This window comes from Phodopus roborovskii, unplaced genomic scaffold (genome assembly GCF_943737965.1).
Source record: "Phodopus roborovskii unplaced genomic scaffold, PHOROB, whole genome shotgun sequence".
NCBI lineage: Eukaryota > Metazoa > Chordata > Mammalia > Rodentia > Cricetidae > Phodopus > Phodopus roborovskii.
Window position 1 is genome coordinate 10235796 of NW_026125506.1, and position 27592 is coordinate 10263387.

At 44.4% G+C, this 27592-nt stretch overlaps 1 protein-coding gene and 1 pseudogene across 1 annotated transcript in view; one reads left to right on the plus strand and one right to left on the minus strand.

Moving 5' to 3' along the window:
* Positions 1–783: 783 nt before the first annotated feature.
* Positions 784–5497, minus strand: LOC127215902 (pre-mRNA-processing factor 17-like; annotated as a pseudogene).
* Positions 5498–5868: 371 nt separating this feature from the next.
* Positions 5869–27592, plus strand: part of Atxn2 (ataxin 2) — an 82402-nt gene continuing 60678 nt past the window's right edge. Inside the window, exon 1 of the mRNA XM_051176591.1 lies at positions 5869–6512. Coding sequence (XP_051032548.1) covers positions 5869–6512 — 644 coding nt within the window. The remainder of the gene's footprint in view (positions 6513–27592) is intronic.

Genomic DNA, 27592 nt, shown 5'->3' on the forward strand with positions numbered 1-27592 from the left:
ACCAGATCACACGCCTTGTGCACAGATGTACATGTAAACAAAACAACCATGAAATAAAGTAAATAACAAGGCGTATAGACACACTACACACACACACACACACACACACACACACACACACACATTGCTTGTTTTTTGTTTTTTTGAGACAGGGTTTCTTTGTATCATCCTGGCTGTCCTGGAACTCCCTTTGTAAAGCAGGTTGACCTCCAACTCAGAGGTTCTCCTGCCTCTGCCTAGGTGTGCAGCACCACCACCTGGTCATAATATTATTTTTAAAAGTTTTCCTTTAGGTTAAAAAAATCTTTATTAAACCCAAATTCTGATATTCATAAATATATAAATATAGATTCAAAAGTAGCAAAAAACAAGAACAAACAAACAAGCAAACAACACTTTTAGCTGAGTGTGGTGGCACACGCCTTTGGTCCCAGTACTTGGGAGGCAGAGGCAGAGAGATCTCTGTGAGTTCAAGGTCAGCCTGGTCTACAGAGTGAGTTCCAGGACAGCCAGAGCTACACAGAGAAATCCTGTCTTGGAAAAAACAAAAATGAAAAACGAAAATAAAAACAAAACCCTAACCAACCTATCAGTCGAACTTTAATTGGTCTAAAAAAAAAAAAAAAAAAAAAAAAAGCCTGAAGCCAGATATCAGGATAAATGCTGAGAGATCAGAGAATCAGAGCAGCCAAAAACCATGTGTCAACTTCATACTTCATAAGGCCATATATGAAGATATCTATAAATCAAATTGTCATCCAACACATTTTAATAATTAAATAGTTAAATATGATACTGGATCAAACATGATCCTGGATTGTGAAAGGCTGTGAGGCCACCCCAACCACATGTGGCCACCTTGGATGCTTCACGTGCACTGCACCTATGCACATTTCATCATGGGCTGGAAACCGACTGTGGAGTTTTGTGGTCTCCCAGTCCCAAATGTTTGATTTCCCATTTCTATCTCCTGAAATCACGTAGCTCATGTCTGGCGAGAAGTCTACCTGACAAGTGTAGCATGCTAAATTTTTCTTCTTATTTAATCCGAATCTGTTCCGTGCTCCAAAAATTAAGACCGGCACACTAGCCATTTCCCATTTGGAGACAAGGTCCTTGCAGACCTTGAGTGCATACTGGGTTCTGCTATGGACTTCAGAGCCACAGGGATAGCCCAGTCCCAAACTCTCAGCCTCTTACCCTCAGATGTACTCACAAACCTCTGATTCTCATCCACAAAGACAACAGTGTTGACAGTTTCCAAATGCTGATCATATGCCTGAACACTCTCTCAACTTCAAATGTCCTACTGCGTGGTCTTTTTGTGAGACATCCCAGACACAAAGAGATTTTGCTTGTCTTCGTCGGGATTGAACTTGACACAATAGGGTACTTTTTGGTTTGTGAGTCTTGATATACACTTTCCTGTCTGTGTGTTCCAGAGCTTCAGGTACCTGTCACAGGCTGCCCTGAGGAACTGTGTTCCTGCAGATGTCCCTCACAACTTTACCGTGACGAATAAATGCTCTCAGACAGTGCTGGTCTCCATAAACTTTCCATTGCTTAATTTTACAGTTCATGGAACAAGATAGCAACAAATGTCCAGATATAAGAAACAGCCTGATCAGTGACTCCTTTTGTGTGTCCAGACCACACATGAATTTGTTTTTTGGGAAGATAACGTTTTTCAGGTGGCAGGGACGACTGTAGATTAACACCAACATCCTGAGGTATGTGAAGGTAGGATCTGCCTTCATAGTCGAACATTTCTTGAACGTGTAGGATTGTCTTCTCCTCCCTAGGTCTCTCCTCTTCCTGTTTGCCTTTTTTTCTGCCTCTTCACTGTGATTTCATCCAACTCCCTTTGTTCTTCTGAAGGTTTGGCTACATCTTTTTCATTCACATATTTTGCCCTCGGTCCCAAGAAACCCAAGTTAGTGGCTTGACCCTGCTATGTATGCTAGGCCTGCCTCTGCCTCTGGAGTGCTGGGGTCAAAGGCCTACTGTTTTTTTTTTTTTTTTTTAGCCAGGTCTTTCTAGGTGCTCAACCTGGCTGAAGTCAAGGTCTTTTTGTGACCTAATCTTTGAAGTGAAATGCCTTAATTTCTCCCTCCAGTTTTTACTTAGGAGGGAGTCACGAGGCATAGCTCATATTCCAGAGGACAGGTTTTCACAGGGTTAGAACACTAGGACAAAGGGCATTCTGAGCCACTGCGGAAGCTGCCTCCCAGATCACTGGTCTGAATGTGCGTTATCCTAACACTTTTCATTACTTTTTCAGTGCTGGAGATTGAACCCCAGGCCTCACAAATGCTAAGCAAACCTTCTGGACTAAACCACACCCTGAGCTCACCCTCAGGGTTTCAGGCTAAAGCCTCTCAATGTCAGATACTTTCAGAATCTCAGACTCCAAGTGTAGCTCCATAGCAATGCCTCTCTCTTAGTTATTGTCAGGTTTCTTCCTACAGAGAAAAGGCAACTGTACACCAGGCAAAATAAATGGTACACTGACCTCAGAACTTGGGAGTGGAGGCAAGGGATCTCTGCAAGTTCTGGCACAGCCAGGGCTACCGAGTGAGACCCTACCTCAGATAGAAACACCTAAAAGCAGGGTCAGCCGGATGGACTGGAGGGGAAAGATGCTTGCCGCTGAGCCTGCTGGACTGTTTGATCCCACACGCATACATATACACAAAATATGTCAATACATAAGTGTGATTGAGAGCCCATTTACTTAGCATGAATGAAGTCATATGTAGCTACCAAAAGTTCAGGCACTCTTCTTCAGATTCTTTTTCCTTCAAAGTGTGTTTGGGATTTGGCCTTACCACTGAATTCTGAGAACTTGGTTCCAGGTCTGGCTGTTAAATCATTACATCAGAGAATGGGTGATTCTGTTTGTATGGCATTTTTTTTTCTTAGTCATTTGTTTATTCAGTTCTGATTTCCTTCAGGTTAATTAAGGATTTGGAAAGCCCACCCAGCCCTTAGAGCACTACTTGTTTTTCTAGAGGACCCAGGTTCAATGCCAGGCACTCACATGGTGGCTCACAACCATCAATTCCAGTTCTGGGGATCTGATGCCCCAGAAGCTCTTTGCAGATGCTAGGCACATCTATGTTAACACAAACAGATGCAGACAACACAGAGTTAACTGATTCACTAAAAACAAAACAAACAAAAACTTTAACAAGGCTGGAGAGATGGCTGGGCAGTTAAGAGTATTGGCTGTTCTTCCACAGCACTGGGTTCAATTTCCAGCACCCACATGGCAGCTGTAACTCCAGTTCCAAGGAATCTGACTCCCTCAAACTGGCATATGTGTGGGCTAAACACCAATGCATGTAAAATAAAAATATTTAAAAATCTTTAAAGTACTAATATTTGTTTATCTTTTACTAATCCATTTTCAATTTAGGTATCAAGTACTGTTTTATATTCTAGATTTATCGCTTTCTTTTGTTTTGTTCTTTCGAGACAGGGTTTCTCTGTGAAATAGTCAAACAGTCCCAGCTGTCCTGGAACTTGCTTTGTGGACCGGGTTAGCCTGAATCTCACAGATCCACCTGCCTCTATACCTCCAAAGTGTTGGAATTAAAGGCATGAGCCACTACCCCCTGGCCAATTTTTTTTATTTATTTTTTTTTTTTTTTTTTTTTTACTTTTTTTTGCTTTTTGCAAACAGTCTTGCATTGCTGATAGAATGCACTACTTAGCTAAGGTTGGCCTTGAACTGAATAGATTGTGAACTCTGTCTCCTAAGTGTTGAGACTCAAGGCTTTGCATCCATGTCAGGCTTCTTCAGGTTAAAGGTTTTTTTTTTTTTTGTTTTTTGTTTTTCTTTTGTTCTGTTTTTTCTTGCTTGCTTTTTTCGAGGTTTCTTTTTGTAGCCGCCCTGGTTGTCCTGGAACTCACTTTGTAGACCAGGCTGACCTTTGCCTGCCTCTGCCTCCCAAATGCTGGGATTAAAGGCATGTGCATCACTGCCCTGCCTCAGGTTAATTTTTTAAAGGTCTGATAGTTAGGAAGAGTAATTTTCCCTTTGTCAGTGTCCTTGGGAAATAAAAATGACTCAATTTTTTCCAAGTGTTTGTCAAATAAGACAATTTTCCCTTGGGCTATCTAGGAGGTTAATTTAATTTCTTTGTGGTGTTTCAAAGATGTTTTTTTTCTGCATAACAGTGTCCTGGCTGCCCTGGAACATATTCTGTAGACCAGGCTGGCCTGGAACTCAAAAAGAGATCCACCAGCCTCTGCCTCCCATGTGCTGGGATTAAAGGTGTACGACACTACCGATGAGGTTAAATTACTTTCAGCTGGACTACTAGCAACTCTTAAATATGTTCCAAGTTTATTTTTTGTATTTGTGAATGGATCAGGGGTTGTGGAGCTCCGGTACAATGCCTTAAGCTTGATCAGGCTCCCACTCTACAACTGAGTGACATCCCAGACCTATTTTCCTTCTTTTTTAAGTTCTATTTATTGTTTATATATGTGTGTTCACACATACCATACGGTACAACCCAAGTGTGAAGATCTGAGGACAACTCTGAGGAGTCAAGTTTCCTTCTCCAACTATGTCAGCCTCAGGAATCAAACATTGGTGCTCTGGCTTAGTGGCTAGTAACTTTACCTGCTGAGTATCAGCCTGACTACCAGCCCTATTTTTCTAGTTACTTTTTAATCTTCGTATACCAAGGTAGTCTCCAATTGAACGATCCAGTTGCCTTGAGTCCTGGGATTAAAGGAGCATGCCATAACCAGGGGTTACTACTTACTTAATTGTCCCCTTGAAAGACTGGGTCCCTCTAGCTTAGCCTCACCTAGAATTTCCTTGCACAGGTGAAGATGACCTTGAACTTCTGATCCTGCCTCCACTTTCCCAGGTACGAACACCATGCCTGACTTTAATTCATGTGATTATTTTAGTAGAATAAGGGGGTAATTTTGCTGTTCTCCGGCCTATTATTTCCTTAAGCAATCCCATTTAAAAGAAAACAAACAAAAAACCTCAACTCAAACCAAAAAAAAAAAAAAAAAAGTTACCTACTTGCTTCTGATTTAATTACAACACGTTAAAAAACTGACTACAGTGTTTGGCGGCCTCCCCAAGTTAAAGTAAAACTTCTAAAGGGGTCAAGGTCTGAAGTTCACATTTTTGTGAGTTCTGGTTTGTCTCCACTGATGGAGACCCCATTATCCATGGCAAGACCCCATTATCCAGCTCTACCAGTCACATCCATTTCCTCTCCCAAAGGAGGAAAAAGAAGTTCGGGTGAGGGAGAACGGGTTCAAATGAAGGTCAGAAACCCAACAGTTCGCCGGGGTGGCTAAAGTGGGGCAAAGTGAAGCAGCTGGCGGTGGCTTCCGTGGTGGCAAGCTTCCCATGCTGGCAGGGAAACCAAGCAGGCAGTGGCACCTGGGGGCCTACCCCATGCCAGGCCCGGGGTTTACGGAGGAAACTGCGGTCTCCGCCCCGAGGGCGCCTGCGGGCCATCCTCTATGCTCTATCTGGAGGGGGGGACCAAGGACCTCCAGGAGGGCTTAGGATACCAGAGCAGCTCCGGGCGCCATCCGCGACAGGGCCCGCGGGCGAAGACCAGCACTCCCGCCCCGAAGGCCAGACCCGCCTCGGCGAGGGCGGATCCCCCGCGGCCCTCGCCCGACCCCCGAGGAGAACGCGGCCCAGCGATGGGCCCGCTCCTCACGTGTCCGGATCGGCCCCCAAGCCGACTCACGCTCGACTTCCGCCTGACCCTTCCGACTTCCGGTAAAGAGTCCCCCCCGCCTCCCACTCCCCAGTCCCGGTCCGCATCTCCGCGCTCTCCCGGCCTCGTCGCCCCGTGCGCGTCCGCAGGCCGGGTTCTCATGCGCCCGTCGATCGCTTCCGCTCAGCGGCCCGCGGCGGGCCCGGAGCCGCGCCGCCGCCCGTCGGGCTGGGCCGCGCGGCGCTCGCTCCCGCGGACGGCGCGGCGCGGCGGGCGGGGCGGCGCGGCGACGTATCCCTCCGCCGGCCCTCCCCCGCGCGGCCCCGGCGCCCCTCCCCGCGGGCCGCGCTCGCCGCCCTGCGCCTCAGACTGTTTTGGTAGCAACGGCAACGGCGCGTCCCGGCCCGGCTCCCAGCGGCTGTTCGGTGTCTGCGGGCCTCCCCGCCCCTTCGTCGTCGTCCTGCTGCCCCTGGCTCCCGCGACCGCGCCAGCCCGCGCCTGCCCGCTTGGCGTCCGCGCGTCCCCGCCGCGCTCCGGCGTCTCCTTAGCGCGCCCGGCTCCCGGCTGTCCCCGCCCGGCGTGCGAGCCGGTGTATGGGCCGCTCACCATGTCGCTGAAGCCGCAGCCGCAGCCGCAGCCGCCCGCGCCCGCCAGTGGCCGCAAGCCCGGCGGCGGCCTCCTCTCGTCGCCCGGCGCCACGCCGGCCTCGGCCGCGTCGTCCTCGTCTTCCGCGGTGCCGGCCCCGGCCGCGCCGGTGGTGTCTTCCTCGGCGGCCACGGGCGGCGGGCGCCCCGGCCTGGGCAGGTGGGTGTCGGCTCCCCAGCCCCCTCCGCGCCCGCTGGGCCGATCCCGCGCCGCTCGTCCCCTCCCCCGCCTCGCCCCGTGACCGGCCAGCATCGCGGTGGGCTGGGGGCCCGCGGAGGGGCGGGAGGCGCGGGAGGCTTCTCGGGCCGTGTCCAGCCTCCCGCACCATTGCGTCCCCTCCCCCAGACGGCCAAGATGGACGGCCGGGGCTGCCCCCTGCCCCTCGTGTGTGTGTGCGAGGGCCGATTGGGATCCCCGCCCCACCCCCTTGCAGCGGCCCCTACCAGTGATGGAAGGGCGGCTGGGCCTGGGTGCAGCTCGCAGGGGTCCCTCTCCTGAAACGAGCCTCTTTGCCGGGTGGGGGAGTCGGGCGGAGGAGGGGGAAGTTGAGGCCCAGCCGCCCCAGGTAGGGTCAGCCGGTTGTCCTGTGTATCTCCCGCCCTGCAGACCCTGGGAAGGTGGTCATCCGAGGCGAGGTGGGTGACTAGCGGCCTCCCGCACCCATCCCCCTTTAGATCTGGGGCGGCGGGTTTCCCGCAGCGGGCTGCCCTCCCCCAGCTGGGGAAGGGGTGGGAGTGCCCGGCTCCCTTCGGGCCGGCCTCCCTCCTTCCCCGCAAGGTCCCCTGCGCGCGGGTGGTGGCCGATCCGCATTGCTGTTCCTCGCATGCCGAGCAGAAGGCGCCTTTGAATAGAGGTGGGCGAGGGCCGGACTCGCGAGGTGGGTTGGTGGCGGGCATCGGACACGCAGCGCAGCCCCGGTCCCAGTTCCTGAAATTTCTAGGGATGAGGAACAGCAATAGAGGAGTTGTTGGTGCGGGTCCTGATGGCCACAACGCGGATGTTGGCTTGGGTCCTCGCGCCCCTCTCCTTTCCTCTCTTCTCCCCTGGGCCCGGTTCTGTTGGTAGGAGCTGGAGGCCCGGTGCTGTCCTGTGTGACTGGGCTTGACTCCGGAGGGTGTGTGCTCGCGGGGGTGGGGAGGGGTGGGGGTGGTTGTCAGTTCGTATTTCACGAACTAAGAAAATGCTTAGTGTTAAGACGGGGAGGCAAATGCCAATAGACTCCATTCCATTGTGGCCGGTGTCCTTAACTTGGGAAGAGCCGCCAGAGCTTACCAAGGGCATGCAAGTCCATTTCCCCTGTGCTCCGGAGTCCATCGTGTTACAGGCACTAATGTGCCTCCCTCTCGCCTAGGCCTGGTTGGCAGGGCATTGACCGGCCTCCTCCTCAAATAGACACCCAGGACTTAGGTGGGCTAGGGGATTTTTCATGAACCGAGTTTTCTTTTAGCCGCATTTTCCAGCCGTCCATTTCCAGAGTGTTCTTTACAGCAGAAGTTAACCCGTGGGGTTGAAGAATCAGAGCAGATTTTTAAGGGATTCTGCTGGGAACAGTCTGTTTTTTACTTTATTCCCCCACACTCCCAATTTTCGCTAGCGTGAGACATTCAAGCCCTGCTTAGCCTGCCTAGTTCCAATTAACCCCCCCCCCCCCGAAGCTCGGCAAAGTTAGGGTTTCTATAAAACTTAAGTTTCTTTTTTTGTCCTTGACTTTTAGCAAAAACCGAAACGTATTTAAATTTAACTTTAAGGATGTGTCCTGTTTTCTTTGCTTTTCCATGTTTTCTCTTTAGTTATCAGAAAGTGGCAGATGTATTTATCTTGTGCAGATACAAATTAAAACTAAAGTTTCTAATCTTCACTATCTCTTCAGTAAAGATTAGATGGTAGTGGAATTGCTCTACAGGGAGATGGTGAGCATCCCACATGAGCAAGACATGAGTATCTCTACTCCTGCTCCTGAGCTCCTCAAAAGTTAAAGGCAGTTAGCATTTTCCTTGCTTTAAGTTCTTTACTTGAAGCATACATTTTAGCATTTACTCTTTTGACAGTTTTTCATCCAGTACTGGACTCAATATGTAATTTTGTCCTGTACAGAGCCTTAGTTAATGTCAACACTGATAGAATTGCTTTATGTTCTTAGTCTTCTCTGGTTTCTTTGTAAATCCATTACAGCTACAGTTTTGTTTGAGTTTGTGTGTGTCACTTAAAGTAAGACTGGCAACATGGTTGAGGAAAAGAGATGTAGTTTTGGTGGCCATTGAGATGGCTCAGTGGATAAAGGTGCTTCTAGGCCTGTCAACTAGGATTCCCAGCACCACCACCATCACCATAGCAGTAAGCAAGCAACTGACTCATGCAAGCTGTCCTCTGACCTCCACACACCTGCCAGGGTCATGTCCCTCCTCCCCCACAACAAATACACTTAAAAAAGAATTAAAAAGAGAAAGTGGCTTTGATGTTACATTTGTGATAGCAAAATGTCCACTAGAAGTGTACTACTGTTGAGCACCATTTTATTTCTGGCCCCTCCTCCTGCCTGGAACTCTAATACAGGCCCTGCTTTTGCTAGACAAGGATTTTGCTACTCAGCCAGCCTGGATAGGACTTGGCTTTTGTGTGTAAAGAATTTTTTAACAACTTTTTCCTGACAGTGCTTAGAGCTGTCTATCTTCCTTAGTAAAGAACTGTGTGATCACTTTCTTAAAACCTTACCACACAATTGCATCTGAACCCTCTTCTTATTCTAGACTTTGACCTTTTCCTTGTGAGGTTGTGCTCATTTGTGATCAGTCTTCACCTGGTCATGTTTTTAGTTCTTGAACAGTAGCTTACCTACTAAGCTAAGTTCTGCCTAACTGTTGGGAGTTTGGTCTTCATGATTCTGTTGTTGTAGAGGTGGGACAGTGAACATCTTCAGACTAGACTCTTTTTGTTTCAGTTTAATTTTTCCCTAGAGAAAGTGCCCAGAAGTGGTTTCACTAGGTCAAGGACTCTTAAGGTTTTACGGCTCTCACAGACTGTGCTGTGTTATTTCTCAGAAGGCTTAGTGGGTTCTAGAGCCAAGGAGGCAGCTCTATAGTGCACTGGTTTCTTTGTAGTTGTCATACCTCTTGGAGTCAGGGAACATTGCACCCATGTCAGGGTCATACTTAAGCTGGTGCTTTCCTGCATATGTTTCCTAGTTGCCTCTATATTCTGAAGATTTTTAAAAAATTATTTTCATTTTATGTGCATTGGTGTTTTGCCTGCATGTTTGTCTGTATGAGGGTGTTAGATCCTGGAGTTACAGTTGTTTGCCATGTGGGTGCTGGGAGTTGAACCCAGGTCCTCTGGAAGAACAGTTAGTGCTCTTAACCACTGAGCTGTCTGTCTCCAGCTCTCTTTAAATTTTGTATATGTATGTTTTGCCTGCTTGTATGTTAAGTACATGGTATGCATACCCAGTCAGTGCCCTCTGAGACCAGAAGAGGGCCCTGTATTCCCTGAAACTGAAATTAGAATAGCTGGGAGCCACCTTGTGTGTGCTGGGAACCAACCTTCATCTTCCACAGGAGCAAACAGTGCTCTTAATCCCCAAGCCACTGATCCAGCCCCTCTTAGTTATTTCTTTTTGAGTTTTTAAAAGATTATTTTTGTGTGTAGGAGTGTTTTGTGTGCATGCTTGTAAGTGCCCAGCATGCTTATCTGATTCCCAGAGGCCAGAAGAGGACTCTGGGTCCACTGGAGCTGGAGGTAGGGATAGTTGTTAGCCACCATGTAGATGCTAGGAGCAGAACTCTGCAAGAACAACAAATGCCAGGGATTGGTGCCTTTTAGTGATACTAGGACAAGTGGATCTTTTGAGTTTGAGGCCAGCTTGGTCTACATAGGGGGTAGACTTACAAGAGCAGCAAGTGCTGTTAACCACGTCAGCCCTTGTGTTTCAGTTTTATTTGAGCTTTTACTGGACTCTATGTGAAGATGTTTTAGACCCTGTACCATACACTATAGATGCAGATCCACGACTGGTGAAGGAATTGTTTTAAAACTTTTGGGCTTTTTCTTTCTTTACTGTTAATCCTCTTCTTGTTACTAGCTGTTAGTTTATGATCTTTCTTTTTCCTCCGATACAGTGTTTCTTTGTGTAGCTTTGGAGCCTAACCTTGAACTCAGATTGACCTGCCTCAGCCTCCTAAGTGCTGGGACTCAAGGTGTGTGCCACCACTGTCTGGCCAGTTTATGATCATTTTTTTTGGGGGAAAAAAGTTCCAGTTGTGATGATGAATGGGAGTAGGATTTGCTAAAGAAGGTAGAGGCAGGAGGATCATGAGTTCTAGGACAGCCTGGGCTACACATTTGCCCTGCAGAGGTAGTGCACATCTTTAGTCGGAGCACACCTTTACTCAGGAGGCAGAGGAAGGTGGATCTCTATGTTCAAGGACAGCCTGGTCTACAGAGTGAGTTCCAGGACAGCAAAGGCTACACAGAGAAACCCTGTCTCGAAAAAAACAAAACAAGAAGTGTATGCATTTGTATTTGTATACCACATGTCTGCTTGGTGTCTGTAGAGATCAGAAAAGGAAGGTCAGATTCCCTGGAACTGTAGTTATGAGTGGTTGTGAGCTACCATGTGGGTGCTGAGAACTGAACCCAGATCTCTGCAAGTGCAGGCGGTGCTCTTAACTGCTGAGCCATTTGTGTAGTTAGCCTTTTTTTTTTTCCTTTTTTTTTTTTTTTTTTTTTTTTGAGATGAGGTTTTTTGTGGGTTGGCCTTGAATTACTGGTGAGGATGACCTTGAACTTTTGGCCCTGCTGCCTTTTTCCAAGTGTTGGAATTGTAGGTGTGCACCCAGTTTATACAGTATAGTGTTGGGGATGGTGATTCAGGGTTTATCTGCATCTTAGGCAAGTATTTTACCAATTTAACTACATTGTCTGCTAGTATTTAGTGACTCTACTGGGAATCAGCATTGGTTAATTCAGGTACCTTTCCTTCCTCTTTATTGGGGTTAGGGGTTTGTGGAGCAGCATCTTTGGAGATCAGGCTGACCTTGTTTGTTTGATGCTTGTTTTTTTGTTTGAGACTAGGTCTCACTATATAATAGCTTTGGGCTTAAAGGCATGTGCCACAGCTGACTTGTTAGCTAGACATTTTTTTCAATTTAATTTAAAAAAATGTGTGTGTCTGTGTGTCTGTGTGTGTGTGTGTGTGTGTGTGTGTATACACACGAATGAATATGATCCTGTGTACTTGTACCACATGTGTGCAGGAACCTGAGGAAGTCAGAAGAGGGCACTGGATGGATCTCTTGAGAGGCAGTTGTGAGCTGCCATGTGGGTGCTATGAACTGAACCCTGTTTTTCTGTGAAGCAATAAGCAAACTCTCAAACTTAAGTTTTAGCTTTGCTTTTTTTTTTTTTTTTTTTCAACAGGCAGGATCTGTATTATGTAGACCTGGCTGTCCTGAAACTTATTCTGTAGACCAGGCTGCCCTCTACTCTCAGAGATCTGCCTGTCTCTGCCTCCTGAGTGCTGGAATTAAATGTGTGCACTGTCATGCCTGGTTTAGTTTGGAATTTTATTTTTCTAAGAATGGTTTTTGTTGCTGTGTTGGTCTGGAAATTTGCTACTTAGGCCAGGCTGGCCTTGACCCTGCAGGGTACATCCTCCTGCCTCTGTTGCAGCAGTGCTGGGTTACTGATAGGCACGATGGCAGGCAGGCTTCTATACCCTCTTTTTGTAAAAATGTAGCCTAGGCTGACCTTGCTTTAGCCTCACAAGTACATTTGGAATTTAGGGTGTGTGTGTGCGCACGTGTGATCACATTATAAACTTTTAAAATTATATCTTATGAGAGAGAGAGTGACTGAGTATTGGCACATTTTAGTGTGTGGTTGGAAGTCAGGACAACTTGAGGGATTGTTTCTTTTCCCACACTGTGGGTCAGGGAGATAGAAGACAGGCTGCCAGATGTGGGGGCAAGTGCCTTTACTCATTATGCCATTACCAGACCTCTCTCTTTCTCTCTTTTTCTTTTTTTTTTTTTTTGGTTTATCGAGACAGGGTTTCTCTGTATTATTGCTTTGGAGCCTGTCCTGGAATTCTGTAGACCAGGCTGATCTAGAACTCACAGAGATCCACCTGCTTCTACCTCCCGAGTGTTGGGAGGTAGACCCCTCCCTCACTTTTACAAGAACCTTTTCTCTGATATTTGAACTTTGTGTTTTCTGTAGCTTCATTGTCTTAAGGCATCAATTGCATCTTAGGAATTGTTCATCTTGCTTCCATTTGTGTTCATATCTCTTCAAGTGCCTAAAAGGCTGCATTCAGCACAAATTCTTGGCCATCTGTAAGGCAGTGCTACATTCTTGGGATGTACTCATGATTAAAACAAAGGTAATTGCTCTCCTAAAGCTCACATTCCTTTTTTGAGCCTTGAAGGTAGCTCCCTGTGTGGCCCAGAGTGTCCTGTGTCAGCTCTGCTTTGTTGGAATTACAGGTGTGTGCCACCACACCATACTGTGATGGGAGGCAGCCTTAAACAACTCACCTGTGGATAGTATTAGACAGGGTGGGGATTAGAGGAAGTACATTAAGGGCATAGAGAGTTTGAGAAAGGAAGGGAATGGATGCAAATTTAAGTGGATTAGAGGAGCCTCCTTCAAAAGGTAACAGTGGAGGGTGAGGTCCTTCCAAACATTCATTGTGAAGTTAGTTACAACTCCTAAGTTATGTCTGGCTCATTTTGTCATCTTTGAAAGGGTGTTGATAGCTATTTTGATAGTCATTGGAGATAAACTGCTAAAATCTGCTAATAAAAAAGAAAGACATCTTTTTGCTGTTTTTTGTGCTTACATATTTTATATGATTTGCTTGGAGGTTGCTTGTCTGTGTTTGAAAGAGAAAGTAATGCTGGAGCTGCTTTGAGTTGCGTGTGCTGAAGAGGAGACCTTGATGGGGTCAGGCTTGGTGTTCTTGTTCTGAACGAGAGCTTGTGTTTTGGTTACTCTAATTAGACAGTTGCAATTTTACACAGGGGATGGGATTTCACCACCCTGTTTAATAGCCACACAATGCAGACTTAAAAGAGCCATCTCATTCTTTTTGTCCTAAATCGCTTCAGCTGTGTTAGAACTGCATTCCACTATAGCACTGTATGCGTGCGCGCGCACATTCTCTTTAGAGACTTTCCTTGAATTATAATGTTCTATTTTGGCTAGGTAGAAATTGCTTTTAGTATTATATAGTGTAGATCGGGTACAAAAGTCTATTTTTACAGTTATTTGAAGTGATGGTGACAGCTTCAGTGGAGACGTAAGTGGAATTTGCTAGGCTAAGCTCCTGCTGGAGTTTTTGAATTGGAAATGTTTGAGGGAAGGATGAAGTTCAGTGGATTCCAAGCCAGCTATGGCTAGACCATGTCTCCAAAAAATGGAACGGAGTGAGTGAGTAATGATAAAGTGCTAGGGGTGTTTGAAATGTGTGTTGGGGTCATCTTTCATTGTATGGGTACAGTTGCCTGTTGAGGATTGTGCCACTTAAGTGCAAGCACAGTGCTAACCCACCTGTCTGCTTCCTTAGTTGGCAGACACAGAACATGTGTCTCAGGAAACTGCCTATTGCTGGGTAGGAAGCTTTGGAGTTGGGGGTTTAGTTAAGTCTAGAACTGATTAGACAGTTTTCAATTTGTACTTTAAAACTATCACTTATGATGGAAAATGTGATTTATATATTTAGGTATAGGGCATTACCTTTCCTAGGCTTGCCATGAAGTTTTGATTATCCTGTCTCAGTTTCTCAACTGCTGGGATTATAATTATAGGCAGGTGTTATCACACCTAAAAGTTTGGCCTCAAATTCACTGAGATCTGCCTGCCTCTGCCTTTCAGTTGCTGGGATTAAAGGCGTGTACCACCACCGCCCAGCTGCACCTAAACATTCTTAAAGTAGTTTTTTTTTTTTTTTAAACCCAGAAAGAATTCCTCATAACTTTTGAAGATGAACATCTGTATAGAATGCGATGCACTTCTCCATAAGGGCATTTGTTTTGAAGCGCACATTTCAATTCCTGTTTAAAACAGTTAGGATCTTTAACTTGTATGTATGCCATGTCTGTTCAGTGTTTAACAAAACAGAGATGTGAAATATGGTTTATAATAGGGAGATATATACAGAATGTGGTCTGTGATAGAAATGAGAACTGTCCTGGAGTGCAGAGCAGATTTACTTGTGAAATTAGTAAGCAGAGGTCTATGTACTTTCTCACAGATGGGTTTGTTTTTTGTTTTATAATGGGAAGAAGTTTTACATTACTATTGGAAAAGTAAAATATTGCCAGGCATGTTTGTGCATGCTTTTAATTCTAGCACTTGAGAGACAGACAAGCATATCTCTTAGTTTGAGGCCAGTCTGAATTCTAGACCAGCTAAAGTTACATGATGAGACTCCATAAATTAAAAAAAAAATCTCATGGGGGGAGTAAAAACTCTCAAATAGTGAAATGATCCTTTTTAAAAGATATCCACCATTACATATTTGTATATGATAGGAACAGTGATGTGGTACATACATTTCCTCTCTCCCCAAGCAACGGTTCTTTGCATAGTCTTGGCTGTCCTGGAACTCAATGTGTAGACCTGGCTGGCCTTGAACTCAGAGATTCACCTGCTTCTGCATCCACCTCCCAAGAGCTGGGATTAAAAGCATGTGTCACCACTACCAGGCAGGATTTTTTTTTTTAAAGTTTTTCAAGACAGGGTTTCTCTGTAGACCAGGCTTCTTGCCTTGCCTCGAACAACGAGATCTGCCTGCCTCTGACTCTGCCTCCAGAGTTCTGGGATCAAAGGTGTGCACCACCACTAGCACCACCACCCAGCTTTTTTTTTAACTTAAAAAATATTTTTAGGTTATTTTATGCTTATGAGTGTTTTACCTACATGTATTTATGTGCACCATGTGCATGCCTGCTGCCTTTGGGGGTCATAAGAGGGCATCAGATGCTCTGAGAATGCAGTTACAGATGTTTGTGAGCCAACACGTGGATGCTGGGAACTGAACCCTGAGTTCTCTGAGAGAGAGCTGGTGCTTTTACCACTGAGTCGTCTCTCTAGCCTCTTATTTTTATTTTTTAGTGATAACCATGTTGGGGGGGGGGGGATGTGCATGTGAGTGTAGTTCTTACGGAGACCAGAAGAGGGAGTCCTATTCCCTGAGCTGAAGTTACAGCTGATCGACATAGGTTCTAGGAACTGAACTTGGGTACAAGAACAAGAATGCAGTAGTTAGGCTGGGAAGTCGTGGTGCACATGTTTTTATCTCAGCACTCAGGAGGCAGAAGGCAGAGAGAGGCAGCTGGATCTTTGTGAGTTCAAGGCCAGCCTGGTCTACAGAGTGAGTTCCAGGACAGCCAGGACTGCACAAAGAAACCCTGTCTGAACAACAAGAAGAGAAGCAGTAGGTGCTCTTAGCTGCTGAGCTATCTCTCCACTCCATAAATAGTTTTTGAGTAGTCTGTATCTTTTAAAGAATCCTTTTTCTTGAGATGATAGAGTATGAAAAAAAAAAGAAAAATCTCACAAAAGAAAAAGCGCTTTCAGCTGAGAGATGAGGTGACTTGCCAAAAGCAGCCTTTGTTGCTTTTGGTGACACCCTCTCTTTAAGTAAATGCAGACATATACACAAGACAGTAGTGGACCATCGGCGCAGCTCCCCAGTGCAGTATTTGCCTAGCTTGTGTTAGGCTCTGGATTAAATCCCCAGAATCACAGACAATAGATAAAAGTGAAAACACAAACAAGATCTTGCTGTGTGTTTTATAGAGTATAGTTGTAGACGGTCTTTGCCCTTAAGGGTTTCTTTTCTTTTTTAGTGTGTGCATACCTGTGTGTGACTGGCATATATGTTTTATTTTACTTTGCTTGTCTGGGTGTTTTGCTTGCACACATGCCTGTGCACCGCATGTGTGCAGTGCTAGAGGCAGTGCTAGGGACTGGATTTAGAGATGGTTGTAATCCACTGTGTGGGTGCTGGGACTTGAACCCAGGTCCTCTGCAAGAGTAGCAGTGTTCTTAACTCTTGAGCCATTTCTCCACCCTCCCCCCCCCCCCAGGATTTCTTTTATAAACTTGAGTTTGGCTTACTTAAAATAAGTCTTGTTCCCTAATTGTTCTTAATTTACGTAATTCTGCTAAGTGTAATGTGACATGTATTTAAACATTACATTTTTTATTTTAAGGGCAAGGTCTCCCATGGCTCAGGCTGGCCTTAAACTTGGTACATAGCCAAGGAAAATTTTTTTCAGTGCTGGTTACTGGACCCAATGTCTTGTACATACCAGGCAAGTACCATGTTCCCTAGCCTCCCACTTAGTTAATCGAAAAACAAAATAGCATGTGCTTTTGAGACGCCAGTAAACTTTGAGAGGCAGCTGTAACTGACAACAGTGAAGAAGAACAGTGTGACACGAGGTTGAGAGACGGGAGAGTTACATACAGTTCATCACAAGACCCCGAAAGCATGCCCTGCTGGGTGTTTTGACTTGAGTTGATGACCCTAGGCCTCTGGCTCCAGGGTTATTACTACCTTCTAGCACAGTGTAGTCAGTGTAGTAAATTAACATGCTCACAGTGGTGACTCATAAGGCTAAATTCTTTTTAATATATTTCAAGGAAGTATTTTTCAAATGTCTGGTCATGACGTTGGATTATGAAGTCACTTTTGTTCAAGGTTGGGAGGGGGAGAGGGATATTCCTCACTATGTAGCGCTGGTTAATTTGAGATTTGCTATGTAGACCAGGGTGGCCTCTGGCAGAGATGTGTCTCTGCTTCCCTTGTGCTGGAATTAAAGGCATGCACCATCACAAGGTCTTACATTTCTTATTTTTTTTCCTTTTGTAACCCACTGAATCCAATTGTTTCTGTTGAAATCTGGGCTAATACTGGTTTGCTCTTGTATAGTTCTTATGCAAATGATTGTAGCTGTAGTGATCTCATGAGTACAATGACCATGTTATCTTCAGAAAATAGTATTTCATAAAAGTCCTCCCCATTCCTTGCTCTTAAGTTCTTTCTGTCCCCTATTTCTTGATATTTCAAGATACTGCTCGAGTCTGGAGCTAGGTGTGTTGATATAAGGTGCCCTGCTTAGGGCCAAGCTTTTTGTTTTTTTTTGAGACAGGACTTCTCTATAATGCTATGGAGCTTGTCCTGGAACTAGCTCTATAGATCAGGTTGGCCTTGAACTCACAAGAGATCTGCCTGCTTCTGCCTCCCGAGTGCTGGGATCAAAGGCCCAGCTATTAGGACCAAGCTCTAACACTTATTCTCAGCATTTTGACCAGTAAATGAATCTCATTGTTAACCACTGCCCACTATAGAAAGAAACTTTTGCCAAATTTGGAGCATCCCTGATGTTTCAGTATAAGTTTAAGTATTTAGAAGGTGGTTGGACTACATGTATGACAGTGTTCGTCTGAGCCAGGTTTACAGCATCAATGTGAGTTGTTTTCTGGTTGTATTAGTTGAAGCTAGAGACTTGTTTCACCTCCTCTTAACTCGGGCAGAGTTAGGGAGCTGTTTATTTCATTGTATCTCCTGACCCAGAGAAGGTGATTGGCTCAGTTTCTGAGTCTGGTAGGGCCCTGCTTCCATTCCTGGCACCACACACAAAACATAGAGGCAGTAAATTCTCCATTCTTGTCAGTTCCCTTCATGGCTCTCCACTTAGAAAAGCATGCAGATTTGAAGCTACGAGGTTCTGGTGGTTTGGTTTTTTTGTTTGTTGGTTTTCTAAGACAGGGTTTCTCTGTAGCCCTGGCTGTCCTGGAATTTTCTGTGGACCAGGTTGGCCTTGAATACACAGAGATTGGCCTGCCTCTGTCTTCTGTGTGCTGGGATCAAAGGCGTAGTTCTGGTGGTTTTTAGTAGTCAGTTCTATTTACAGTCGAAGAAACTGAGGCCAAAGATGTTTGCCCAGTCTCCCAACTTTGACTGCATAGCTGATATTAGAAGGAATTTTTTCTGCCTACTTTAATTTTTTTTTTTTTTTTTTTTTTTTTTTTTTAAGCAATAGCTCCTTCCTTTCAGCCCAGGACCTCAGTGCAAAGACTGTACTCTGCCAGTGATCTATCTTTACCTGGTCTCCATTTTTTTAAGCCTTATCATCCCTGGTTGGAATCTAGATTTAGAGGAGGGACACAAATGGCTCCATTAAATTTGTGTGCTCTGTAACTGGTTAGTTATCGACTATGAAAATGGTTTCACTATGGGGATAGTGTATTGAAGGCGCCACAACTCCCCTTCCCCCACAAGTAATAAGTAATATCTGTTTGCCAGGCAGGCTTGAGGACCGTGTAGTGGTCAAATGAGATGAGATTTCTCCTTGGAGCTCCCATGCTAGTATAGGCAACAGAAAGTAGTTCAAAATCCCTACCTGTGATACCAAGGCAGTTGAGGAGCTAGTGCTCTGTTACTGACCTTTTTTTTTTTTTTTTTTTTTTTTTCTTGTTTTTTTTTTTTTCTTTCTTTAAATTATTTTTTTATTTTATTTTTTTGAGACAGGGCTTCTCAGTAGTTATGGAGCTAGTCCTAGAACTAGCTCTATAGACCAGGCTAGCTTCAAACTCACAGAGATCTTGCCTGTCTCTGTCTTCTCAGTGCTGGGATCAAAGATGTGCGCCACCACTGCCTAACCTGAATGTTTTAGGCTACATATTGGGGCCCTGCCTTAACCCCCTAAGAAGGGGCCAGCAAGTTGCCTGTTGTAGGCACTTGCCTCTAAGTTGGGTCATCTGAATTGAATCTCTATAAACCATATGGTGGTAGGAGTGAACCAATTCCTGCAAGTTGACTTCTGACCTCCATGCACATGCTGTGCCATGTACATTTCCCCCAATAAAGAAATGTAATTAAATATATTTGGCCTAGAGAGACGGTTAAGAGCACTGGCTGCTCTTCTAGAGGACCCAGCTTTGGTTCCCAGAATCCACATGGTAGCTCACATCTGCCTGTAACTCCAGTTCCAGAGGATCTGATACCCTCTTTTGGCCTTAGGGTAATACACATACAATGTAGCCAGATATAAATGCAGATGAAACACCCATACACTTTTTTTTTTTTTTTTTTTTTGAAATAGGAAAGGTGGTGGAGATGGGGCGGAGAGATGGTTCAGCTGATAGGAACACTGATTGCAGAGGACTTGGTTTCAGTTCCCAGCACCCACATGGCTCACAACTGTCTGTGACTACAGTACAGTTCTAGGGGACCTGACACCCTCACACAGGCATAGATGCAAGCAAAATGCTAATACATATAAAAATATAAAGTAAATACCCTCATTTACAGATATGCTCCTATATGTAAAAGATCTAAAGTGGTAGGATATACAATTAACAATCTGTAGCCTTTCTGTATACCAGTGACAATCATGATGAAGAAAATCAGGGAAATAATCCCAGCATTTGGGAGGCAGAGGCAGGCAGATCTCTGAGTTTGAGACCATCCCGGGTCTACAAGAACTAGTTCCAGGACAGGCTCCAAAGTTACACAGAGAAACCTTGTCTCGAAAAACAAACAAAAAGGCCTGGTCACAATATTCACTTATGATCTGTTAAGACCACACCATTGGTACTCAGTGCCTGGCTTCTTTCTTGGTAGGAATGCAGGGTAATTTGCTTTACTAGCATTTGAGTCTTTTCCTCTCTATGTTCTTAAAGCGTTTAAGTTACTATCTGGTATGCATTAAGTGTGTGTGTGTGTGTGTGTGTGTGTGTGTGTGTGTGTGTGTGAATGTATATACATATATTATTTTTTGGGTGGTCATTTTTTCCAGGCTGTGCTTGAATTCACAGTTTAGTTTATAGTTGTATGCTACCACCAAGCATGTGTTCATTTTGTACCTTGCTCATATAGTAAAGGTTTGTATCTGCTAGACCAGGACTTTAAAAAAAAAAAAGATGAATGAAACTTTATTTCTCTTTCTAGGTTCCCCAGTGTAGCAGGAAGGAGGGTGGGCATACAAATCTTGTGATCTGTTAGCCCTGTGGTGGGCCAGAATGATTTTTTTGTTTTGTTTTTTCGAGACAGGTATTGTTTGGAGTTGTCCTGGAACTCCTCTGTAGATCAGGCTGGCCTCAAACTCACAGAGATCCCCCTGCTTCTGCCTCCCAAGTGCTGGGATCAAAGGCATGCGCCACCAACACCCGGTAAGAATGACTTCTTTTTAGATGGAGTCTCACTGTGTTAGCTCTGGCTGTCCTGGGGCACACCATGTAGACCAGGCTGGGCTCAAACTTGGAGATCCTCCTGCCTATATCTCCCAAGTGCTAGGATTAAAGTGTGAGCCACCACACTCAACTCAGTGAGTCTCCCCACCCTCAAGGCAGGGTTGCTCTCACTCTATACTTTCACTGTCCTGAGACTCACTGTGCTCCAGACTGTCCTCCTACCTTTGCCTCCCAAGTGCTGGGACACAAAGACATATGCCAGTACATTTAGTTCCTAAATTTTCAAGATGGAAATGCCACCATATGTAAAAATAGAACAATTGAAAGACCCTTCTATACCCTTCAGCAGGCTGTAGCAGTGTCATAAATGGTTTGTCAGTCTTTTACTTTATTTGTAATTCCTTCTGTCGTTGCTGGAAGTAGTGTTTGAAGGGTAGTAATTTTTTCATAAGATATAAGCCACTTACCAATGGATGAAATAGTGGACAGACTTGAGGTTATTGTGTAGAGCATTTTTGGTACACAGACGAGAGGTAGAAATGCCTTCCCCGGTCTTCCTATCTGGAGAAATTGAAGGAAAACCAAGTGGTGTGGTGGGGTGGGGTGGGGTGGGGTGGGGTATGGTATGGTATGGTATGGTATGGTGCCTGTTACCCACACAGGGCTAGTTGAGTTTAAAATGAAGCTGACTGTTTAAGAATATAAACATGACAGACAAACCTAAGTGAAAGAAAAGGAATGACTCCCAAAAGTTGTCCTCTGACCCACCACCCACATGTCAGCTTATATAACTGTGACTAATATATGTGGTCCACAGACATATACATTAAAAAGAAACATGAGATTAACGGAAGGGTACACATTATAATTTCTAAGTCATACCAACTCTGTTTCAGTACTCATTGCCACATAGGGCTAGTGGCTGCCATATTGAGCATTGTGGTATGTGAAAATTTCATCATCATGTTGGGACAACACTGGATCTGAGACCCCAATAGTTCTTATACCCTAGGTGTAGAGAATCTTGGTGTATTTGCCCCTATAAAATCTCACTACGTGATGACACCTCTTTCACATGGAGAGGAAGTGTCTAATAAAGTTTAGTTATGGGATAACTCTTTTATTATAATAATAATAATAATAATAATAATAATAATAATTAATAAAAAAAACAACCCAAGGTGGGAAGAGCAAAGTGACTCACCTACTCAAGTAAATTGTAAGCTCTGATTAGATGTTGCTTCCTTCCTGTGCATATGTGCATTCGTGTGTGCATGGGCTCATGTGGAGGTCAGGACAGTGTTGAGTGTTGCATCTCAGGCACCAGTCATGTGTAGAGACAGGATCTATCATTAGCTATGTAGGACTGCCGCCAGTTTGCATTTCTTCATTGCTGTCATTTCAGATACAAGGCATCATGCCCAGTGTTTTACATGGATTCTGGAATCCAAACTTGGGTATTTTGCTTGCAAGTGCTCTGTTGAGTGAGCCATTTCCCCAGCCCTGTCTCTTGACAGGTGTAGTTTATTTTACAGTAAGGAAAAATTGAATTAGTACTTGTCATAATTCACAAAGAATATATTGTTTACTTTCACAATCCAAAGTGTACTCAGCCTTCTGCAGATCAGAAATCTTGGAGGTCAGGCAGGACCTGGTTGTGCAGTTTTGTAATCCAGTACTTGGGAGGCTGAAGCAGGAGGTTCACCAGCTTCAAGGCTTTAACTACTATTTGGGCTACATAGTGACTTTGAAGTTTCCTTGGACTATGTAGTGAGATCCCTGTAAAACAAAAAGGATGAAGGCAGGAGCAGCCATTGACCCTATTCTTCCAAGTGTTTGGAGGCTAACAGAATGGTTTGAGCTTGTGAGGTGTGAGGTGAACCTGGGTGTGGTACTTTGAATTGGAATGGCTCCCATAGACTCATGTGTTTGAATGCTTGGAATAGATTAGGAGGTGTGGCCTTGTTGGAGGACATGTGTCACTGTGGAGGCAGACTTGGAGGTCTTATATGCTGATACACAGCTCACTGCCTGCTGCCTGAGGGTCAAGATGCAGAACTCTCAACAGTGTCTTGAGCATCATGTCTGCCTGCATGCAGCCATGCTTCTTGACATGACAATGGATTAAACCTCTAAAACTAAGCCAGTCTCAAATGTTTTCCTTTATGAGAATTGCCCTCAGTGTGGTGTCTCTTCATAGCAATGGACACTGACTAAGACTAGGCTAGCCTGCTGTGTCCAAAGGAAAAACCATGTCTATGGAACATGTGCTATTCTCTAAGCAGTACAGTGGAGGCACTCTGCACAGCTTTTAACTGTTGGGTGCCACACATCTAGAGAATACTCAGTGTATGGACAGTGTTTGTATATTATGTACAAACACTGCCCCATCTAAAAATTTACTCTCTGTGCATGTGTCAATCTCAGGGTTGGACTCCAGTTGTCAGTTTTGGTCACCCTAGTTTGTTTCTTTTATAAAGTCTTATTCTATAGTTGAAGCAGGTCTTAGACTATGGGCATGAGCTACCATATCCAGTATTACATGTGGTTTTACACAATTAACTGTAAGTCAGAAGAACAGATTGTAAAAGATGTTTATACTAGCATTTATTGTGTAGTTATCTTTACAAACACTCTATGGGTTGTGCATGTTTGTGTGTGTGTGTGTGTGTGTGTGTGTGTTGAGGGTAACTGGGTATTTGTAGCTCAGAGGCTGATGTTGGGTGATATTGTCTCTCATTGAACCCAGATATAACAAATTGACTGGACTGGCTAGCCAGCTGTGGGCTTTGGGATCTTCCTGCTTCCCTCACTGGACTATGCTTACAGATTTGTGCCACTATACTGTTTTTTATGTGAGTGCTGGTTATCAGATGTCAGGTCCATATGCTTTTGTGGCAAGTATTTCACCTTTGAACACAAATCTCACTAGGCAGTTGCTTTTTGGTTTGTGTTGGGGTCATGGAGTGAGAATGAATTAGCATTTAGTAATTGTCTGTTCTAAAGGTTTTTTTTTTTTTTTTTTTTTTTTTGAGACATTGTTTCTCTGTGTAGCTTTGGAGCCTGTCCTGGACTTGTTGTGTAGACCCGGCTGGCCTTGAACTGAGAGATCCTCTTGCTTCTGCCTTCCCGAGCACTGGGATAAAAGGCATGCACCACCACTGCCCAGTGCAGATTTTCTTAAAAACAACTTTAGTGTGTAGTGTGTGTCCCTGCACATGTGTGTGCTGACAGGTCACATTTGATATCAAACTTTGTAACTGACTATTACTTTGAGGCAAAGTCTCTCAGGAAATTCAGAGCTAGGTTGCCACTAAACAATCCCCAGTGAACTTCTCTTTATATACAGTGCTGGGGTTGCAGGTGTTTGTAGTTGTCCAGTGTTCCAGACTGAACAGAGCTTAAAAAAATTTCCTGAGAATGCCCTTTATAGTCCCTGCCTCCCATATTCCCCCCCCCCTTTTTTTTCCCTTTAATGTCAGGGTCTCTATAGCTCTAGGTATCCTGGAACTTGCTATGTAGAACAGGCTGGCTTCAGACTCAGATCTACTTGTGTCTATCTTGTGAGTGCTGAGGTTAAAGGGCATGAGCCATCATGCCCAGTTTTCTTTAGTTTTTGTTTTTGGATTTTTGACACAGGTTTTCCCTATAGCTTTGGAACCTGTCTTAGAACTTGCTCTGTAGACTAGACTGGCCTCAAACTCACAGAGATCCACCTGCCTCTGCCTCTCGAGTGCTGGGATAAAAGACGTGTGCCACCAACGCCCATCTTCTCTAGATTTTCTAATATTACCTTTTCATACCACAAGTTTATACATAACTCTCTGATGAATTTCTGTCAGTTGTACTTTCCATCTTGAGGATTTCTTTTTCTTTAAAAAGTATGTGTGTGTCTGTGAGTGTGCACATATGCCAGAAGAGAGTGTTGGATCCCTGTAGCTGGAGTCACAGATGGTTGTGAATTGTCAAAAGCAGGTGCTGGATATCAAGCCTAGGTTTGAGAGCATTGTTTCTTCATCTCCTTACTTTATTATTTAAATAGTTCTGAAAATTTGATTTATTATGTCTGTGGGTATTTTGCTGGTATGTTGGTCTATGCAGCAGGTACATGGAGTTCCTATAGAGGTCAGAAGAGGACATCAGATCCCTGAAACTAAAGTTACATATGATTGTGAACTGCCATGGAGATGCTGGAAATTGAACCCAGGTCTTTTGGAAGAGCAGCCAGTGCTCTTAACCACTGAGTCATCTCTTGGCCTGAACCCCCTATGTAGATTGGGCTAAGCTAGAACACACAAAGATCTTCTAGCCCCTGCTGGGATTAAAGGCATGAACACCTGTTCCCCATACTGCTTATTATTGTGTATGTATGTGTTTATGAGTGAAGGCAGGCACAAACCAAGGAATGTATGGGAAGGTAAGAGGACCATATGGAATTGGGTTCTTTCCTCATCAGTACTGGGGTTCAAATTCAGGTCAAGTTGCATGTTGAAAAAGGAAATTTTGTATACCCAGCAGCTGTTCTTCTTTTCTCCTTGTATTTGATTTGGGACTTCTATTTTGTCTCATGATTTTGAATATAACATCTGAGTGCAGGAGTGTGATATTTGTATTTCCTGTTAGCTCATTTAGTTTAGCTGTATTCAAGATTCATTTGTGTTGTAACATCGTAGAACTTTATGTAGATTTAAAATTCCTATGTATCTGTGTGTGGGTATGTGCATGTGAATGCAGGACCCCTGGGACCTAGAAGAGGGTGCTGTGTCTCTTGGAGCTGGAGTTACAGGCAGTTATGAGCTGGAAACTGCCATCTCTCCAGCCCTGGAGGACTACAGGAACACTGTGGCTGGGCCACATTTCACCTCCCCATTCACTCACCCATCGATGTGCATTTGAATGGCTGTGGTGAAGGACTCTGCTATGAACAAACATGGGTGTGTAATTATCTTTTGACTCACTGCTTCAGTCAGTTCTTTTGAATAGATTACCAGAAATTGAACTGCTGGATTTTGCGGTCATTCTATTTAAATTTTTTCCAAGTACTCTTAGTTTTTTTTTTTTTTTAAATAATTTCATCGGTGTATATATTGTCCTTTGGTTGTTGTCTACTCCCATAATTCTTTTACCTGCTTCTATGGATTGGGAGTTATTTACTGTAGTGAGGGCACTATATCAGTAAAGAAAATTCCCCTCCTCTAGCAACTATTAATTGCCAGTGAAGGGTGGGACCCAGTCGTGTGCAGGTTATCTCTACTGCTGTAAGTTCATGAGTGCATGTCATATCCATTCTCTGGCTTTTAAACTCTTGGTGTCCTCCCCTTGCTTGATATTCTCCGAACTCTGGAGCGGAGGTGATGGATGTAGATGTCATGTTGTAGGTGTAACACTCAACACTCATTCATTCTCTGCACTTTGACTAGGTATGACTCTGTGACCAAGTCTGGGAACAGCTCTAATCTATAGGGATGAAGGAAAATATTTAGAAAGTAACAACAGCATGTCCATTTAGAAAAATAATGTAGAGTATCCCCTATGGCCTACAGCTTTCCTAGCCATGGACTTTATGATATTAGATAGGCATGGATTTTCTCTTGGGACAGGCCTTAGATCCAGTTAGAAAGTGTTTGCTTATTCATTCCCCCCAAATAATGCCATTATTGTACCAGTGGTCACACCTTGATTTGTAGGTTGGTATTGTGGCTGGTAGGGTTCACTTCAGGGTTAAGACTCTTATGCTCAGGTTGATGACTTTCTTCCTGGGCATCTTGTGAACACCTTCAGGCACTATGAAAACCAGCCAGCAGGGAAGAAGCTCCTGTCTCTGTTATAGCCTTATTTCTTTGTCCTGCATCCAAAGTGTGTGATGTCGTCATTACTAAAAGTTTTACTATCTAGTTCTAGTGACAACCAAGAGCAGTGGCAAGAATAGACTAACAAATCTCTGTTTAATTAGTGTGGGTGTGGAGCCATTTTTCTCCTCTTCCCCCCCCCCCCTTTTTTTTTTTCCAATGGATTCCAGGGATGCCTTTACTCAGTGAGCTATCTCAGTGATTTAAGGAGTCATCATGTTAACAAGTGTGGCATACCATCTTCCCTTCCTAGTAGTGGTGTACAAGGCTTTTAAATTTTTCCGCTATTTTGCCTCCTTTTTAATTTCTGGTATTTGTTGAAGACTGCTAGAAATAAAAGCAATGGCCTCATGAATGGTAAACACTCTGTCCTTGAGCTACCATAATGGACATGAGGTGTAATTTCCTTAAAACTAGTGATACTGAGATTATTTTATTTTTGTTTGAGGGAGGATCTAATGCAGCCCAGGCTGTCCTTAAACTCACAGTGTAGCAGGGATGCACCTCAATTCCTGATTCTCTTGCCTCTGCCTCGTGAATGCTGGGGTTACAGGTATATGTCACCACGTGCAGCTTGAAAGTCTTTTTGTTTTTAGATTAATCTCATGATTTGTTTATGTGTTAGGTGTATGGGCATTTGCAGAGACCAGAGGATCTCCTGGGGCTGGAGTTGTGAGCCATCTAATGTGGGTTCTGGGATCTGAGTTTGGGTCTTTGGAACAACATCAAATGTTCTCAGTTGACCCTTGAACATCTTTATGTTAATTACTGGTTATCTGTATAATTTCCTGGGAGAAATGTGTATTGCTGATTTTACACTAGGTTGTTGGGTATATTCTTGTTAGTGAATTATAGGGTTCATACACAACTCACCCTCAATATTGAGTATTGACTTCAAGAGACATAGTGCCATGTTGTTAAAGCTTATGCTAAATTCCTGAGCTCAAGAGCTACTCTTCACTCAGCCTCCCAAGGAACTGAGATCATCTCATATATAACTGCTTCAATGCTAGCTTTCCAGTTGAGGTGCTTTTGAGTTCATATTTAAGAATTCAAGGTCATGGTGATGCTTTTCCTTGGAATTTCATGATTTTAGATTTTCTTTTTTCTCTTTTGATGTGGTCTCACTATGTTGCTCTGGCTGGCCTAGGACTCACCATGTAAACCAGGCTGTCCTTAAACTCTGAG